Below are 19,936 nucleotides of genomic sequence, written 5' to 3' on the forward strand. Positions count from 1 at the left end.
GACAGATGCTGGGTGGGAGGATGACGGGCCCCAGTCCCACTCCGCAAAGGGCAGCTTCTTCTTAGCATCGTCAGCGCTAGGGAGACGCCGCCGGGATTGCGGACAGCTGCGCTAAGGCGGTGCTTTACCGTCCTTTAGGTTTTGGGGAGCGACCCCTGCGTGCCCCCCCACCCCGTTTATCTCCGTGCGGCGGCTGTGGGGCTCCCGGTGCAGATTGCGGGCACGGTTTTGCCCGCAGCCTTCGCAAATCCCCGCCTCGCAGTCCCGTTCCCACGGCCGACATCTCCCGTCTGCCGCTTTTCCTTCCTTCCCTTCGGTGAGATCGTGCGAGGAACTCTAGAAGTCGTTTAATGCGAAGGGATTTTAAAACACGAAAGTATGAGGCGAAAGGAAAGAAAAAAAAAGTAATCACACCCTGACCGCTTAATTAGGTATTTACCGAAGGAGTCATTACGGCCTGTTGGGTATAACAGAGAATTTATAGGTTCTCAGACCACAAAGAAATTCGGTAATTACTTTTTTCTCCCTTACAATGGGATGGGTTGAGGGTGGAGAGTGATAAACTTAACTCCGTTCCCGGGCTTTTGCATATTAGCCCTTGGCATTCGTCGGTAAACTGCGAGTGAATAGAGGCTGTGTGACCACAGCCCCTTGAATTAGGGACAAACATTTCCTCTGTGCATTTTAAATAATGCTGCTGCCAAATATTTTGTTACCAGAGATCATTATCCTTTGAATGAGAACTCGAGGAGTAAAGGCATTGGTTTTGTCTTTGCTGGTGTGGAACGGACTATATGATATCTAGAACAGCAACAAGCTTTCACAAATTGCTATATGATTTCTACTGCCAGGTTCTGTGATATTGGATACGACATAAAAATAAAAAAGCCGGGCAGATAGACACAGAAAGTCACAGAAACCACCTGTATATTCTGTTTCAAAGGGAAATCTCAGCTATTGTCTTACTGGCTCTGGTTCTGTTAGGCTTTGGATCCGCTTAATCTTTAAAGCTATTCAAAGAAATTGAATGATACGAGGCGAGTCTACTATAATTAATCTGGATTCTTGAATTTTGATACAAACTTTTATGTAACTGAGAAGTTTCTCCCTTTTCCTTGCAAAGACACTAAATAGACACTATGTCCTTCTGTTGAGGCCGCTACCACAAAGTCAAAAAGAACAAACCTGGGCATTTTCCCTCAGCAGGGGAAGAAAGGGAGGAATGTTAGAAAGAGACATAACCCCAAAGTCATGGGAGAGCTGGTGGTGGTGCCTGGACAGGGACCAAGGCTGGGAGCGGCGTGTAAGCTACGAGCTGCATGAACAAGCTCTCACGTGGATCAGCTTCAGTACAGCCTGTCCCAAAGAAATGGCTATGGTGCTGCTGTGCATGGGAGAGCCAGTGACTGCCACTGCAGATGATGAAGCTGAAGCTGTGGTCTGTCCTTTCTCAAAGTGTGCGGTTTACTCTCAGTATTCATCAGCACCAATATTTCACAGAGCTGCACATCCTGTGCTGAGGCATTGCTGAAATCCCCCAACATGACTCTGTTGTAGGGGTTGGTATTTCATCTGGGTGATCAAGGAACAAGGAATGATGTCTTTTACTTTTTGTTTCTTGCTTTTTTTCTTTTCTTTTCCTGATGTGGGCTGTCCAGTCTGTGACTTTAGTGGAAAATCCGTACACAGAGGAAGGTCAGCAGACTTGGACCAGCTTCATAACTCACAGCTTGCAGGTCCAGTTCCAACCGAGGTCACTGGTAATACAGTCACAGAAGCAGCACACACTTGGATGGTGACAAATCTCCACATCATCCCACATCAGGTCTATGCCTCTGCATTTCCTCTGTGCAGATTTCATCTCCTCATGCAGATTCTTCTTTTAGTCACAGAAGATGCAGGGAAAGAATGCAGATGTTTTGGCTTTTGAGGCTGATTTGCCTGGTGATTATGGTTTACGTGGGGATCTTGGACAGTAGGATGATGCCATCGAGCAGTGTCACCTCCAGCCCATCCAGGTGTAGTGCCAAGCCATGTGCCCAGGGCTCTTTTCTCACCTCTCCTTCCAGAAATGCCCACAGGTTGTTCTCCACTCTCTGCAGAGTTGTCACCTCCTCAGCGTTGTCTAAAGACAATTTGGACTGCAGCTGTTCAATTTTTGGCTGGGGAAAGGAAGAAAACACAAGCCAAGCCAGTTTCCTCACCCCTATGGAAGAGACAACCAAAAGCTGCCCATGCCATGGCCAAACTGGGATCGTTTTTGGGTGCCAGCAGCACCTGGCTTGCCACCAACTCCAGTGCCACTGGGTCTTGTCACAGCTCCTCAGTGCTGGCCCCAGAGGCCACGGCAGATAAACCTCTCCAGGTGCTCTGCTGAGAACAAAGAGCCTTTTCAGCAGCTGCTGGGAAGGAAGAAGCTTCCTTGCTGGTTGCAAAATGGCTTTCCTGGATGGCAATATTTGGTTACAGTAAGATCTGTTATTTCAGAAGAAGCCCTGCAGAAGGGGGGGTAATTTGACTCAGGTACATGGAAAAAAAAACAAAAACATTGCGGGGATTCATCTCCCTCCTTCCTCACAAAGTAGTGAAACATCATTGAGTTGCAACGTTTTGCAGCAGAAGTGGAGATCGGGACCATCTCACCTTGTTATATCTGCTTAAAGCCATTGCAGCTCAGTTTCCCCTTATGCCTTCCCCACGCTCCATAGGCTGCTCTAGTCGGTGCTCTCTGATAAATGGAAGATCATTGAACCATTTAAGTTGGAAAAGAGCTTTGAGGTCATCCAGTCCAACTGTCACATCTCCACAGTTCTGGAATACCTTTAGGGCCAGTGACTCCACCACCCCCCTGTGCAGCCCATGCCAGTGCCCCTCTGCTCTTTTCCTAATAGAAAGAAGAAGAACTTTTTCCTATCATGATGTATTTAAAATTATTTTCTTTGCTTGCTTCATTTAGAAGTGGGAAGGCCAATGAAAGGAACCTCTCCACACTGAGATGGCATTGCTCATCTATGGAAGAAGAGCATAGGGAGGCTGCATGAACATGGGTGTGCGTGCTTAAAAGGAATAGCAAGGACATGTAACTTCTTTAAAATGTCTTTAAAGTCACCATGACAATTCTTGTGTATTTATTTATAAAGCTGTACTTCTTATTTAAGTAAATGCCTGAATAGCAGCTCAGAAATTGCACTGTCCAATGAAGCCCTGTTATTTCTTAATAAGGACAACTCTATCCCAATTCTTCAAATGCTCTGACTAACATCTATACAAATAATGGGATTTGGCTGAGTACAGTTAAATATATTTGATTACTTCCCTTTTATCTAGCTCTAGGCTTACTGTACTTTTCCTTGGATGGCAAATAAGAAGCTCTTTTCTTCTAAGTGACAGCAGGGGAAAGAATCAGGTTGCTAATTTACCTGAGACCCAGGAGTGCGTAATGATAGATGTGTGCTGGAAACTACCGAGTGGGCTTTCTGATTTTGGGGGGAAGGGAGAGGTAAAGCGTGAGATTCCTTAATCTTTCACATTGATTGCACTTTCGCTGGTGGACTCTCACAGCAGTAATTAAATGCACAGCAGGAAATGAATGCTTCGAGGAGATCATCTGACAAGGAACTGGGACTGGACATAATGTGTCAGAAAGGAAGCAATTAGAGTCAAAACAGGACAAAAAAAAATATCACAGTTTTCTACACAAATAGGGGCACATCCTGCTTGTGAGTACCTGCAGAATCCCTCAATGTGAAGGCTGGGTTTACCCGTGTTGTTGATGGAAGCAGTCCAAGGGCCAGTGCACACATGGCTCTGACCATTTGGTTGATCATCATGTGGATGCTCTTCACCCCAGAGCTTTCCCAATGGCCAGCACTGGGTTCAGAAGCCAGAGAGCACTGTGGGGACTGCTCATTTCTTTGCACATTGGTGAACTGAGCCCTTCATCAAAGCCTTCTTGGACACAAGTGAGGCAGGAGGAGGTTGCAGGCAAACACTAATGAGCCATGAGCAATTGTATAGTTTGAGTTTGCTTTGAAACCTCCCTGGAGGAAAGCAAAGAGTGACACGTGCCCACGGTTCCACCCAAGGGCAGAACATGCCCATGGTTCCACAGTGACCAACCAAAATGGGTTTGATGCACAAGCAGCCTTGGGTAGAAAATCATGGAGCTGGTGGCCATGTGTAGCTGCAATTCCAGGCTCCACAGAATATGAAATGATGCAGTTCATGAAAGCCATTCGTAGGTTGGTTCAGATATAATATCAGCTACACAGAAATCCACAAAGACACCATCATACCTCCAGGTATTTCTGTAGATGTCTGCACTTACGGCAGATCCCAGCTCCTTGAAACATCTACAGGAAAGCAGCATTTGTCTTCCCCCATTGCCCCACAGAAAGAAATCACATTGTGACTTTCAAGTAGAAAAAAAACATATTAGAGAAATAATAACATGACCCAACTGCAAAAATATTTTTTTTCATGAACTTTACCAATGAATTGGAAATGCAAGTAGTAAAATGAATTGCCAAAAGTATCAAATATATGTGTTTTCAATAACTTTTTTTTTTTTTGTTACCCAGTAAAATATTCTCCTGGAGAAGGGTTGTTAAAACCCTCTGTGCAACATAAAGGTGCAGTGATGTATTGTCTCAGAAGTGGTTTAATGGAGTTTTGGGGTCCTATTTTTGCATGTATTTTCAACACACAGGGTGCACAATCAATTTGGATTTATAAAATACCATATATTTCTTTCTAAACAAGGATCTGAAGCCTTAAAGAACGCTGCTCAGTTTGGATTGCCTGTGCGCGTTTGTGTTTTGGCAAGGCAGCAAATAACATGCAATGTTTACATCATTTGAGGAAAGTATTCTGTGGGTTTGCCAAAAGCAGCCCTTTCTAAGGACCAAAAGGTGCCTGATCTGCACTCCCTGAGCTGCAGCATGGAAGGAAGACAAAGCACAGCAAGCAGAAGAATCTCAGTGCTGCCCTTGCAGCACGGAAGGCAGATTTTAAACCAGCAAAATAGATCTTCTGGCAGCTCAACCTCTTTGCATCAATGAGATGGTTTCAAACCTACCTGTGCACAGAGGGTTGGTGTGGCCAGCAGACTTGGGGTGACGCCAGCACCTCATCCAGGCTCTACCCATCTTGCCATGAAAACCAACCATCAGCACATCAGGAGCTGGAGAAGAGCAGGACCAGCTGCCATCAGCAGCAATTCATCCTGGTCACCTCATCATCCCTGGCACAATGTGAGATCAGAGCCATAAGCAGACACCAGCCTCCTCACCAGGAACAAAACTCATTGCCTTCCCCCAGCTTCTTCCTCAGTGCTTCCTTAACACCCAAACATTGCATCCTGCCTAATTATTGCCAGGATCTCACCTGGGGGCAGCTGCAAGGTGTTAATTGCAATGTGCCAGCCATTGCTTGATAAAAACAGTTCTTTTCCTCCAGGTCACGCTCCTTAGAACTAACCTCACATGTTAGTAAGGTGCACGTGATCATGATTTAGCCTTATTCTAATCCCTTTTCCCCTATTTGCTTTATCAGTAACCAAGACCAGGGCTGTGACACAGCTGCTCAGTACCAGCTGCTGCCCATTCATTCATTCTGAAAGGCAAAGCCCTGGGCCTCACTCACTCCTCTGCTAGCCCCACTGATCCCTTGTGCTGAAACCTGTGTGCCAAGTCACGATATAACATTTCATTCAGAGATTTCTCTCCATTTTCTTTTCTCCTTTTTGCTTTATCTCTTCCTTCCATCTCCAGCCTGTCAGGACTGTCACATACCTGCGGATGACAGGTAAAAGATCAGGAACTTTGATGTTGTAAGGGATATTTTATCTCAGGTAATTCTCACCAATTCATATGTTATTGTGTAGGATATCCAAGGACTCAGAGTGTGAGCAACGCCTTTGTCTGGTAAGATGAGAGCAATTTGCAAGCTTTTCTGGGAACAAGGTCCAATAAAGGGACTTTAGAGATATAATCTGTCAGTCCCATTGAGCAGCGCTGTGACAGCAACCTGATGATTATTGACAGTTTAAGCATCAAGAAAGGACAAGGCTGAGGGCACGCGGTTATTTGTAGCAAGACATTGTTTGCTGAGGAAGCAAAGGAAACCCTTTATCCCCAAACTCATCGTGGTTTTGCTGTGTCTCCTCACACAACTGACCCAAGTTTCCAGCATTGCAGGACAGTCACCAGCTTATTCCTACCAACTCCAGACTGTCCTGCAATGCTGGCACCAGGCGTTAAATGATTTATCACTGGGAAACTGTGGCAAGGCCAAGAATTAAAACAAGGTATCACTGATCTCAAGATACTATGACAACTGATCTGTGTCAGAAAACACTCCCTGCTGCTGCCATGCACCTTTCTTTATCAGCAAAAGATGTGGGCTTTTTTGTTGGCTTTGGTTTTTCGGTTGTTTTATTCTTAGCAAGATGCTGTTTCACTGGAGACCACTTAAAATGAGATTTATCTTCCTTGGAATAACTACGGACTCTTGCATTTGTAATTCATTCCCCTCCCATTTCTAATCTCATTTCTGTTGAATGTATTGTTTTTCTTTCCATTATTTGTAAAATGAGATCATTAAAATGAATATTGGCACTTGACAGGTTTGAGGCAGAAGGGAATTTTGCTGTGGATGAATCCTGAATAGAACACATTGAATTACAGCAGAGACTTTCCCAATGAAATGGCAAAAATGAACTCTTTTTTTTTCCTTTGTGCCATCTATTTGTGCCTCTGTTTAGACGTCTTGGGGACAAAAGAGAGAAAGAAATGCTGAATTCCAGAGTCTTTAACACTTGCTGCGAGAGACAACCCAGGACAATGGTACACGGGACACTTTGGAAGATGGGGACATGGATGGGGACACGGGCTGCACTGGAGAACCACAAAGGCACCACCCAGTCCTGCTCTGTCCCACCAGCTCCATGTTCTGTTCCCAAATAATCAATGACCAAACCCAGCAGGAGCAGCAGCTTTTCACACCAAACTCATCAGGGTGGGTGCTGCGACTTCTGCTGGGGGTCCTCGAGGATGCTCTGTTAAAGCAGGATGTATCTGACCCCTGGAAATAGAGCAATACATTCCAGATGCAGCAGAGAGATCTGGGGAGGAAGTTCTTGGGATATGCTCTGCTTCCTTAAACTTCTGTTTGGGGGGAAAAAAAAGAGAGCAAATGCTGATCTAACAGCATAAATCTGGAGTAATTCCACTGCAAACCACAGTTTGACTTTGAATTAAAATTGGTGTAAATTGGAGTAAGATTTGGCCACAAGACTCAGCTCTTCCCTCATTCCTGAAAGACACAAACACAGAGCTCTAAACATTGACAGTTATGTATTGCATAAAATATTTCCTGGCTTGGAAAACCTCATGGGACAGCGATCAGGAACAAGATGGTGCAAGTAATCAGCTTAATTGAAAGTAAAGGCACATTACTGAAAATAAAGAGATGAAAGTGATTTTTCCTTTGCCAGTTTTAAGACAAGCAATATTAGTAGCAGCTGCATCTCAACCCATTTTGCAGATAACCCTGAGAGGGGCATTCTGAAAGCTAAACAGTTTAATTGCATAAGCTACCCTTTAATTTAGGGTGGCGAGAATGATATGAAGGGTTCATTAAACTGGGGGCATTATCCATGGCAGAAAGCAGAGTAGTTTCTTTGTTGCAAAAGATTCTTGCTACCGAGTCATCACTGTTATAGATGGTTCATGGGAATCACAGTGAGGTAGGGTGGGTAGATGGAGACATAATAATCGGTACAGCACACTGCAGATTGTATGTTGCTGCAGACAGTTATTTAATAATGATCCAATTATTGCTGCCAGCTGGGGCATATTAAGATGCTTTGAGAAGTCAGGCCGAAGTCCCCAGGGCAGGGCTGCTTGCCATGAGATGGTACGAGGCTGCTTGAGTTCTCCTTCCCCTGCAGCTCAACACAACAACACATGAAACGTCGGTCAAGCTTCCACGCTGTACAAAACACCAGCTGCTTTGCTTTTATGCTGGGGTTGCAGCAGCATAGGATGACACACAGTCCACAGAGGATCTCATTTTATCTGTTACCTTTGTGTGCTGAAGATTTGGGGTTTTGTTGTATGAGCCCCTTGTATCTGATCCATCATTTTACCGGAGGACAGCACATCTATGGCTGGTATTGATGTACATCCATTGGTAGACCAGGAGCCACAGCCACTATGATCAGCACAAAAGGGCTGGCTTTATCTTGGGCAGGAACCTTTTGTCCATACATAGGAGATGAGGATCAAACACAGGCATTGGGATTTACCCCCTTGTCCTCATTATAACAGCAGCGCAGCCTCTTACCTCCCTTTCTCCAACATTCACAGATGAGTTCTGCATTTTAGAGCAGCCATCAGGAAGGAGTGGAGCTCTGAGTTGTGTGACCATCCCACAGCCCTTGGCACCATGAACCCAGTGGGGGACAGAGGACCGTGGAGCCCACCAGATGCTTCATGGGCTTCATGGGCTTCATGCCTGCCGGGTGCAGCTTTTGGGCTCTGGAGGCCCAGATCGTGTGATGGCACAGTCTTCCCATCCTTTAAGCACAACCTCAGATCCAACAACAACAAACAGTGCTCTCTCAGAAGGGTGGAAGAAAGCTTCATGGTGTCAACCCCAGAGGCTCGGAAGCCTCACTCAAAGGGAAAAGTCCTGGACCTGCTGCTGCCCAAATGCTGGGTGTCACAACCACCACGTCTCCTCACACTGCAGGTGATGGGAGTGGACCAGGGGTGGCACGGTCTGTGCTGGAAGCGGCTGGTCCTGGTGCATAGAGCCCAGCCCCGAGATGGGGTGAAGACAGGGTAACGTTGCCCTCACTCCCCTGCAAAACAAAGCCTTTTTAATGACTCTTTCCCCAAGCTCAGGATTGGATCCATAAAATAGAAACTGTGCTTCGATACCAAATGAAAAACATTACTCACAGACTGTAATTCCTTTCTGCAAATACCGGAGGAGAATATTTCATTTGGCAAACAATTGAGCCTTACAGTTTAGAGCTCTTAATGTGATTAGGGACAGGTTCTGCAACACATTTGTAACTCCAGGTGATTTCGCTATATCTTTTTGGACTGTGACCAGACGTAAAATGCCCTTTTGCTAGATTTGGATCCAACTAAAATTGAGGAGAATCAGATGTCCGTGAGTCCTTTCCAGTTTGATCTTTACCCAGGGGTATCACAACATGCTTCAGCTACAGGCTGTGCAGAGCAGCTCCACAATCCCAGGCTCTTTTTTGCATTAAGCACATATCTCCTCTGATGAATGATCGCTCTTCTGTAGCAAATACTCTGCAAATGAGCTGCTCTGCATCACTGTTATGTACTTATGGGGCTAGGAGAGCGCGTGGATACTTCCATCAGCCCTATGGGCACATCTTCACTTCCCCTCAATCTTCCAAAGTTGCAAATCTGGCTTTAAGCAAGCTGAGACAAGATGCCCCCAACAGTTGAACCTGAAAACACAGACTTTTGCAGGATTGGGCCCCTGTGGGATATTTGCAGTCACAGTTTTCCATTTCATGCCCTGTCTCTGCTGGTGTTGCTGCATGGCTACCAGAAGTGAGGCTTCAAAGGAGTTAAATTAAGAACAAAACCTCCATAGGAAGGAGAGCACCACAGAGAAAAAACAAATTGTTGTGTGTGCAGCTGGGAAACAAAGCCAAGCTTGACTTTTAAGCCACCAATTAGAAGAAATAATCCCTTATTTCTTGTTGGTGAGAACTCCATGGCATCACAGACGTGGGTCATCTGGAACCATCAGCCCCTCAGCCACAAGCGCAGTACTATTGAATATTTATGGCAAGCTATAAAGCAGGGAAAAAATACTCACAAGCCCTAACAGATTTATCGCTTTCCAAGAAAAGGAAAACTGAACTAAGGACAGAACCCCATCACTCTCCCAAGCAGGTAGGTCAAAGAAGAGTCCTCAATGGAAAAAACAGATCCCAGCTGTGTGCATGAAGGCCTCACGCCCACTAAATGGCCATCCCAGCCAAGGCACCACGCGAAGGAATATGCTTGAAGTGTTTTACGATGCCGTTGATCTTTCTGACCCCAATAGCTCTGCTTTATGGATGCTGAGGGAGGGCAAGCAGCTTGAGGACAGTGCTTCACTGGGGGGCAGATGGGAAGAAGAGATCTGATATTTTTAGGTTCTTTACCCCTCTCTGAAGAGAGTCTGAGGGCTGGGAGGGGATGTGAGCACCACTTGGATTGAAAGGAGACTTCTTCATAGCAACTGTGGTGACCATCCTGGGGACTGGAGTCTCCTCAATCTCTTCTATTTGCCTGGAGAAGCTCTGGGTTCTACTCTGCAATGCCCAACCTCAGCCACCTGCATCAGAAGGAAAGCAAAAGCTCTTCTTCCTCTTGCTTCATACTCCCAAACATTTCTTGAAACTCTGGTAAAGTTTAAGCTAAAATTTACACCTTAGCTTGTATGTAACCCTAGGAGTTACACCTTAGCTTAGGTGTAAATCACTGAATTCTACATATGACAACAGAAATCAGTTTAGGATTGTACAACTGAGGATGCTATATCAACTCTAATTAGAAAAGTATCATCTGTTCATTTAATGCCACAGAAATAGTTTTTGTAACTTGCCCAAAATTATCAGCTTTAATATTTATTCAGATTTGAGTCCCCATGTAGGTACAGCATGCTTTCCAGCTCAGGACACCCAATGCTTTGGGGACAGATATATTTGGGATTGAGGTGACCAACGAGTTGGGTGAGATGTGCCTGGAGCACATCCTGACAGGTGCTCAACACCATCAGTTTGCTCAATAATGAATATCAAGGGACTTCGTCTCAGTGGGAGAGAGACATATTTGTACAGCCTGATGCTTCTCTCTGCCTTGTCTACATTGAGATATATGCCCCAGCTGCCACATGGTTAATCACCCTTGACATTTTTTATGGCCCTGGCAGTTGGTTGTTGCCGAGAGCTTGCAGAGGAAGATAAAAATGACACAGTGTCAGAGCTTTGTCACATCCGCGGCCCTCTGTTTTTAACCTTTCCTGGCTTCTCTTGAAGGGATTTGTTCCCTGAGGACAAAAACATGGAAGGTTTAGAGTTGGAAGGAGAATGAAACTGAATATCCCTAAAAGTGAAAGCCCATGTCTTTGTGTCAAAACAATACAACGGCTCCAAGTGCAATGTGCTTTGAAATCAGCCAGGTCATTAATTGTGGTGCACATGTGCGTCTCGGTGGGTGCACACCCTGGGTGGGAGCGCAGAAGGAAGGGCCACATGGGCAGTTTCTTGACACAAAGCCGTGGTGCGCTGACCTGAGCAATGTTAATTTCAATTAACAGAAAATATTGCAGAAGCAGGAAGGCAGAACGGCAATTTCTCCTCTGACACCAATCCTTCACCCCAAAACACTGCCTGAACATAGCAGGGGAGACCTGGGCACTTCAAACTACAGCTGCAGGTGGCCACAACCGACCTGAATGATGGCTACAGCCTCTCCAACTCACTGCAAGCTTCTGCCCTGCAGGACCCCTAATTAGTAAGTTTCTCAGCAATACATGGCATTTATAGGGACACCATCATGTAATAATCTGTTTTCAATCACAAGGTTTGGAAGAATAAGTCTTTGCATACCTTAAGACTCCCAGAGGAATGCACTGGTGATGATGATGTTCCTTTAAATAGCAGCAGATGTCAAGACCTGGAGGAACAATTTTTCTTCCAGAGCTGAAAGTGGTGACAAAAACCAATATCTTCACTGCGGAAAAGCTGCATCTGTGCCCTCCACGATGGCTGTGTGGAGGGAAGAGCTTTGGGCACGCCTTGCAGTGTGAAGCACCATGCTGACATATTGAGGTCTCCAGAATCAATGCATCATGAAACAGACTTGTACCCTTGCTGGAAGGTAGGTGCTTCCCATCTGAGCCATGGCTTAGGGCAATTGAGAGTTCATTGTCCAGTGCTATGGGTTTGGTTTCTGTTTGCTTTAAGGTGAGGACCAGCCTTAAGTGCTGATCCCTTCGTAGTGCTGGAGCTGGGGCATCCTTGGCTGGAATCAACAAGAAACCAATAAGAAACCAACACCCAGATCACAGCCCCATTTGTTATCTTTTATCCCAAGTAAAAACTGCAGCAGCTGAATTTTCAGTCCAGAGCTTCCCTTTTGGGATCGGACTTCAAATCCAGTTTCTGTACTGATTCTGTACACTAATTTTCCTACTGCAATTTTAACAGTGATAAATCTCACTGCTTTTGAAAGACCCGGGCACAGTAAAACTGCTCTTTTCCATTATTTTTAATAAAAAATAATACATAACGAGCAATGCAACAGATTTCATCCCCAGTGGCTCTCAACCCCAGATCTGGTTTTGACTCAGTACAAGCCCAAACCTGACCCTGTATCCTGCCTCAAACCCCAAACTTTCCACGGGCTCTGGGTGGAAAGTTACTGACCCTGTATCCAAGCCAATTCTCAAACACACAAATAACTCGCCTGATGAAATTTTTGTAGGGAAAAAAAAATATATATATACACACACACACATCCGCGATGTATATAGCAGAAGGGATTAAATCCTCATGTTGCAAGAATTTAATTTAAAAAAGCTAAGACATGGCAGGAATGCAGAGCTATCACCTCGGCTGGGTAACCTTTGGCTGAAGCAGGCACTTCCCGCGCGCAGGAGGAGCGGTGCCATGCCGGAATGCCTGGCTGCAGCCCAGACTGCAGGCCCTGCTGTAATCCCACCTAACACCTCCCAAAGGCACCACGATTCCCAAATGGCAGAATGAAGACAATAGGAGGGTGAATGCAAAAGGATGCCATGTGTTTTCCCATTGCAAATTTTGTTCTTGGTGCTGCGTCCACGTGCTCTGGGCATTAGAAGAAGGTGGGCACCATAATGTCCTCGGGAAATATTTAATGCCTAAACAGGGGCAAGAGTGAGCTCGTTTCACACCGAGGTTAAGCGTTTAATAGGACCCCATGTGTTAGCAGAATTCCTGGCAAGTGAGAATTGTGTTTAAATGGTGGACAGGAAACTCCGTGCTGATCCTGTGCTAATCACAACAGCCAAGGGAGCGACCTACAGGAAACAATCCTCCAGGTACTGACGTGACCAAATAAAGCCGGCCGCTGCTGCAGTTTATGGGCTGTGCTTTTCCCCCCAGCAGGTTTAATTTATGGTAATTACTAGGAACCATGGATTAAATTAATAACAAGGAAATTATTAAGATTTCCTGACCTGAAAGCCAAAGGTAAGGGAAGAGAAGCAAAGTGGTTAATGTTTCCCTGCTGCAGTGTGGAAAGGGGATGGTGGGCTGTGGGGAAGGAGCTGTCTCTCTTTGGACATACACAGCCCCAGCTGCCCCAGTCTCAGACTGCACAGGAGTGGAGGTTCAGGTTGAATATTAGAACAAATTTCTTCTCAGAAATAGCTGTAATGCATTGGCACAGGCTGCCCAGGGGTGTGCTGGGGTCTCCATCCCCAGGGGTGTTCAAGAACCATGGAGATATGGCACTGAGGACATGGTCAGTGGGCATGGTGAGGATGCATTGATATTGGTCTCACCCAGCCTTAATGATTCTGTGCACAGGATATGCAGCCCAGATTCATACTTTCAGTTACCAAAGAAATAGAGATCTCTGTTGGAGACTATAAAAATAATGTAATGCAGAAATCCAGCTCCATTCAGGCTACAGCAAAGTCCAGAGTCCTGTTCTACATCCCACTCCGCCAGCTGATCACAAGTAATTCTGCCCTGCCTGGGTCTGAGCACGTTCATTGCTGCTTATAATTAATGTGTGCCTCATACTTTCAGTTATCATGCTGAATGCTCTGATGCTGCTGCTATTTGCTTGCCAGACCTGACCTCCCATCCTTGCTGGCCTTGTAGGAATATGAATCATATACATCAAGGCAGGACAGAGCGTGCACCATCAGACGGGTTCGGACTGTTTGCTAGAATCATTTGAGTTGGAAGGGACACATAAAGGCCATCTGGCCCAACTGCCCTGCAGTGAACAGGGGTATCAACAGCTTGACCAGGTGCTCAGAGCCCATCCACCCTGACCTTGAGTGTCTCCAAGGACTGGGCATCCAGCATCTCTCTAGGCAGCCCATCCCAGTGCCTCATCACCCTTTTTGTAAAGATCTTTTTCCCTATATCCAGTCTAATATCAGCTTCATCACTTCTCTCATGGCTACTCTCAGATTTTAGCAATCAGCTTCACATCCTAAGCCTGCTGCTGGCACAAAGTGAAATGTGCTGTGTCCCTTCCACAGCCACTTTGTGCCTTGCAAATGGACTCATCCAGCACAGTCTGAGCCATACCAGCAAAGTGTCACAATGTTGAATAACACACTAAACCTTCTTAGTGAAACCAAGCAATAAAACCACCACCAAACCAAACCTGGACAGGCTTTTGAAACCAAGTTCAAAAGAGCACCTGAAATCATCTCTCTCTATATGAATTAAATAGAAGTGGACAGACCTGAACTTATATCTAGATACAACTGAACTATTTTAATAAAAAACGCTTTTCATAAAAGCACTCTTTAACAAGAAGTGCTGAGAAAGGCAGCGTGGAGCTCCCAGCAGGGCTGGCAGTGAGCAGCACGGCCGGTGCGTACAGTGGGCAATTGTTGTGCTGCAGGATTGCATGTCAGCAGGAGGGATATCAGCGTCCGATCTCGGCAAGGATGGGGCACGGGGGTACCCGGAGCCTTGTCAGGCTCAATGCTCTTATGTAGTAGGTTGAATAACAGCACAATGTTTACATTTCCCCTCCTGCCCTGAGTAGTTCGGGAGCTGGACACCTGAAAAGCATGAATGGTTTCTGAAGCAGAGCTAGCGTCAGCTCCTGTTCACTTGACTGTTCCCTACCAGCATTCCTCAAGGGAACAAATGAAAAAGGAAACCCAAACCCAAGGCTTTGCTGCTTCTGAAGCTGGATATGCAGTAAAGACAGTTCAACCAATGGAAAAAGCAAGAACTGCCTCTGTATAATTCCAACTTAAAATGCAACAAGCATTCTGCTGAGAACCTGATCAGTTCCAACTAAGAAATAGTTTATTTCCAGTTTCTTCCATGTAAACACATTAAAACTTAGTACTGAAAGTTCTCTAAGTGCACAAACAGAAGATTATCTATAGGCAAAAGTATAAATTGAAGTTTGCAGGAAGCCAACATCCTGTGAGTTCTGGAGAGCAATAAATGAGACTGCAGGCAGTTATATACCAAATGCACCAGAAATACTGGGTGGGGGGCAGTAGAAATTAAATTCAGCTTTTACCAGGAGGATCCCAGGTCATGACTGGAGTTGTGCAATGGATCCCAAAACACTTTAAATACCAGATAGGTAGTTTCAAAATTGAGCTTCATCATCCTCATCAAAACTCACTTGATTTCCAGAACGGTAAGTCCTAATCTGCTTTGAATCGGAGCATTTCATCTTGTCTCCGGCTCCAGTGGGTGTCAGTCCATCAAATGCTTCTTTGAAAACAGATTCCTTGCAGATTACCACGATTGCTATAAAACAGTATTTTAAAACATTTTAATATTTGAAAAGAACTTTCCTCTTATATCAACCACATGCTTGAGAATGGGCCCGGGGTTTACCACCACTTGGTGAGAAAAACAGCAAGAAAGAGAAAGGATAATGGGGTGAAAATGACTGGAGATGTATGGATTGAATTTGGGACCTATTTAAATACAATTTGTGACTCGGGGGTGTACGTGAACACGGAGAAATGCTTGTGGCTCAAGTGTGTATTTGAATATAGAAAAATGTTTTGCAGCAAACTGTTTCTCTTTAAAGTGCAGACAAACTCTGACCAAGTTACCAGCTGTTAAAACTGTGGTCCCCACAGCAGCCCAAGCAGATGTGCTGTGCCTGCTAGGGAATGTCTGCAAATATTTTGTGCTTCAGCCTGATTACTGTTGGGTGGGATCTGACACCAAGCATCCTTCCATCACATCGCACGCCACTGCCAGGAACAGACCTCTCTCCTTTGCTTAGTGCCACTGAACTGCTCCTGCTGCTCCACATCTTCTGAGTGGACTTAAACTAGTAGTAATTTGCAAACTTGAGTCTTCTGTGTGAAAACTGAGTAACATGAAACTAAAGTAAATATGAAAAAAACTATTTCTGAAGAACGCACGAAGACACAGAAGCTGCTCACTACACAAGATCCCAAAGGCTCTTGCAACAGTTCCTCGATTCACTTGCTCATTTTCCCTTGAAGAGTCCCATCTTTCCAAAACCCGCTGCAGAGCAGGAAACAGGCCAAGCACGAGAGCACAAAGAGCCTTATAAAAACATTCTTCCTTATTAAGCAACTGGGCTGATTTTCTCTGTATAAGAGGCAAAGCAGATTGAACAAAATGCTTACCTATACATCTCCATTTCTGATACAAACCCTAGATTGCCTTTGTCACTTTAGCACATGAGCATGAGGCCAAATGAAACACATGTTTACAACTATAATGAGGATTAAGTTTGCACTAAAAAAGTTGAACTATAGTCAAAATTAGATGGTGACATGGGTATTTGCCAACAGCATTAAAAGAGAAATAACGGAGTATGAGGTTTCTGGAATGAATAGAAAATGTATTGTTTAGAGACCTTTTTGGCCACGTATCAACATATGCCAATACTTAAGACTTCTTGTTCTTATTTACTTACTCTGACAATAAAACAATTGTTGTTGTGCGCCAACAGCCTGACAGACTGGTCCTGTACCTTAAGAAATACAGATTGGATATTATTTCTCATGTATCAGCTTCGACCTACTTTTCCAAAAACAGAAATGCAAGATAATTGAGTCCAGAGGAAAAGAAATAAATGAAGGAGGTAATGGATTTTAATAACATACAGCATCAACACGCATTAAAGAAATACATCAAGCAGAGAAGAAAGCACTCTCCCACCTCTGAAGACTGGGCAGCGTTTGTAGCTTCACCCAGCCCCGGGCAGAGGTTATCGGCAAAGCCTCAACATCAGCAGTGATGGATCTCTCCCCAGTGCCCTCCGTCAGCGCAGAGCCAGAGCAGTGAGGTAACCACAGTTGTTCTTATTGCAAAAACAAGAGAAACGATGAATTAAAACCCTAGGAAGTTTTTTGGTTTTTTTTTTTTCCAAAACCAGAAAACTTGAAATGTGTTTGCAGTTCTAATGTTCAGCTTCTTTCTGGGTCTAACCACTTACCCATGGTACCCTCCTCTGCCAGGCCACCCCTGTGTTCGGAATGCATTCCCTCCTTGCAATATTTCACACCCAGGAGAGTGCCTCTGTCCTCCAGCCATAATTCTACAGCTGGAACAGATAGAGACATAAGCCAGAGCTCACTCAATTTAAAAACAGATATTGCTAGTAAAGACATCAGGATAGCCTTCAATTTTGAAATCATTTTCCCAGTGTTCTTTACTACAACGCAGTCCAAGGAGAATTGCTCAGGTGGCCTTTGCATGGCTGTGACGCAGAGTGAGGCTGGAGGGGAGCTGACCCCATCCATGGCCCTGCTATTTACACTAGGAAAACATTTAGCTCTGTTAACAGCTGGAGGAAAACAGCAAAACTCTCGAGTTGCATTGAGGCCAGTGAGTTTAATGCTCTGAAAAAACGGCTTGCATTATTGAAAAAGCTAAAATGACATTTTTCTCTAACTCGCAGAGGTGGAGTAAAGCTCAGTTCATTCATGTTTTCAGTCAAGTCACCAGCAGTGGGTCTTGTGGGAATGCATGTAGAAAAAGCACCACTGGTTATTAGTTAACCTTCTCTCAAGAGGAGCTTTCAAACTCTCTGGTGGAACAGTGCTGGCAGAAAACAGTTTGCCAGTGATCAAAGTGCTCAGTGGAAACCTTAATATGCACAAGTCCAAGAAGCAGCAGGCAGGGGCCCAGCATAACCCAGCTCAAACCACCAGACCATCTTCTAGGCTGGGAATAATGGGAAGAAGAGAGTCTGTGCTTCCAGAGTTCCCAGTCTGTCTTGGTCTACCTGACCCTGGTCTGAATGGGAAAGTGAACTGAAGCCCCAGTACAGCAAGCACAAAGGAACTTACCTCTCTATGAAAAACAATGCCAGTACTACACGTCTCTCAAACAAAACACCTAAGGTTAGACTCCTTGTGGCCAACTGTTCTGTTGGCCTCATGAATGGAAGAAACCGTATCTGACGTCAGGAATATCGGCGGTAACTGGCAACACCTGGGTCCTGAAGGCAGAGAAGATATACAAGGTCCTGAAGCAATAATTGGAGCCTTGCCAGGTATCTCATCTGTATTTAGATCACAGTCTTCATAAAGCAGCTTGCTGTCCACTGAAAGATGGTGATCTCACACCAGCACCCCCCGTCTCCCTCTCAGCAGGTATGGGAAGGCAGGAAATAGGGTTTTCCCTCTATCTATCTGATCACTTACAGCCACAAGAAAGATGAAAGGTTCACGTTTTGTCCCAAAACCACCAAAGGTCACTTCCAGCAAAATCTTCGTGAGATGCAAGTAATTGCCAGTTGAATGTTTCGGATTAAAGAGAGAAAGATTTATCTCTAGGGATATGTATCTCCGAAGAAAAATCTACAGTCTGTGTAGATCCGCAAAGAGAGATGACATCTCTGGATATCATCATCGTGGCAGTGCATGGTTAGCTACACGAGCTTGCAGCTCTGGGGCCGTGCAGTCTCAAAACTCAGGCCAGGAGTCTGACCTAAACATCCTGCAATAAGCAGGAGAAAGAAAGCATTTTCACCAGTTTCTAGATATGTGACACTGGAATAAGATGTGATTGATGCTGGAGAACAGAAGAAACCTGCTCAGCCAGCAGAAAACATGACCATGATTCAGTTTTCAATGGATTCACCCATTGCACATGTCCTTCCACCCCATTAGGATCTAGAACTGTGCTTGGGATGGATGCCTCCCACTGAACAAAAGCTATCAAGATCCTGGTAGCTGAGCGCCAACTCCTGAAGTCTATGTAATACAACGCCTACAACGCCTGTACATTAATGCCAGGTGTTCGTAGGGGTTCCAACATTCACTGCAATTCCTGCAGGTGAGCAGTTCTGCCATCCCTTAAAGCCAAATAAGAGTATTGATCACTTACCACCTGCGCTCCAGGATAACATCCCGCAAATGTTTTTGCTCTGGGAACATGAAGCAACATATGTTAGCATTAACTTTTCTGCCTTTTTATATAGCTATAAACAGATCCATTGACTCCCCCCCTTTTTAATTTTGCAAAAATAAATGCTTTCCTGGACAGTCAGAGTTCATTACTGAGATAGAGTACAGCTTCCCCTCCTCCTGCCCACAAGAGCCAGAGTGAGGAAGCTCACATGGCATGCAGACCACCCATCTTTGATTGTAGCGGGTAGGGAAAAAGTCTCTTCTTTCATATTAATATTTTCTTGAGACTCCTAAGATCATTTTCCTTAGCAGGATTTTTTTAATGCATCTTCCGTATCATAAAACCTGTTTATTGTTATTTCTCTGAGCCATTTTTATTAGAGAGGTCATTTTACTGAGTTTTATATTAAAGATTCTAACAAAGGCAAATAAAATTACCTCTATAACTAAGTGCATACTGTTATAAGCTTGCATCTGTCCCCATGCCAAGGAGAGGTTTTGCGTTGTAAAGCTGTCCTTGTGAATGTGGAATAGAGGCAGGACTTTCAGCAAAGCTCAATACTCCCATTGAGGGCTGGGTTCTTGTGGGAGCTCACCTTCCAGATCAGTGCCATGAGCAGATGGCTTCAACCAGAGCTGTGATGTCATCCTCCTCTTAAGCATCTCAGAGTTAGCATCACTTTGGGACAAGCTGTGCCATGCATGAAGGAAACTTCTGAGGAATGGATTGTATTTAGGAAACTTCACAAGCATTCATGACTGTGAACACAAAGACTTTTTCAGATAA

At 44.9% G+C, this 19,936-nt stretch overlaps 1 protein-coding gene across 3 annotated transcripts; it reads right to left on the reverse strand.

Moving 5' to 3' along the window:
* Positions 1-9,715: 9,715 nt before the first annotated feature.
* LOC107319001 (uncharacterized) lies at positions 9,716-19,168 on the reverse strand. 3 transcript variants are annotated; one of them, XR_001557599.3, is made up of 8 exons: positions 19,127-19,168; positions 18,085-18,236; positions 17,229-17,336; positions 16,952-17,093; positions 16,707-16,763; positions 15,423-15,550; positions 11,654-12,068; positions 10,205-10,377 (listed from the first exon to the last, which is right to left on the reverse strand). XR_001557599.3 is itself a non-coding variant. In XM_085515250.1 (5 exons), exons 1-4 carry the CDS (start codon positions 17,533-17,535, stop codon positions 15,505-15,507), a joined length of 552 nt encoding a protein of 183 aa, XP_085371376.1. In that variant the 5' UTR covers positions 17,536-17,922; the 3' UTR covers positions 11,654-12,068; positions 15,423-15,504. The 3 variants fall into 3 exon arrangements, 1 of the variants encoding a protein (XP_085371376.1); XR_001557598.3 differs by lacking the exon at positions 19,127-19,168 and having other exon boundaries at positions 9,716-10,377; positions 18,085-18,736; XM_085515250.1 differs by lacking the exons at positions 10,205-10,377; positions 18,085-18,236; positions 19,127-19,168 and having other exon boundaries at positions 17,229-17,922.
* Between the last annotated feature and the right edge of the window lie 768 nt (positions 19,169-19,936).

Source organism: Coturnix japonica, chromosome 14 (genome assembly GCF_054131305.1).
Source record: "Coturnix japonica strain WE chromosome 14, WE-NBRP24, whole genome shotgun sequence".
Classification (NCBI taxonomy): Eukaryota; Metazoa; Chordata; class Aves; order Galliformes; family Phasianidae; genus Coturnix; species Coturnix japonica.

What these genes read in the sequence shown, in the direction of transcription:
- LOC107319001 (XM_085515250.1), bottom strand. Translation starts at nt 17,535, where the DNA reads ATGGATGGGGTCAGCTCCCCTCCAGCCTCACTCTGCGTCACAGCCATG. An exon ending in GGCAGAGGAGGGTACCATGG is followed by an intron (nt 17,094 to 17,228) that starts GTAAGTGGTTAG and finishes TTTTGCAATAAG; the next exon opens with AACAACTGTGGTTACCTCAC. An exon ending in ACGCTGCCCAGTCTTCAGAG is followed by an intron (nt 16,764 to 16,951) that starts GTGGGAGAGTGC and finishes GTATTTCTTAAG; the next exon opens with GTACAGGACCAGTCTGTCAG.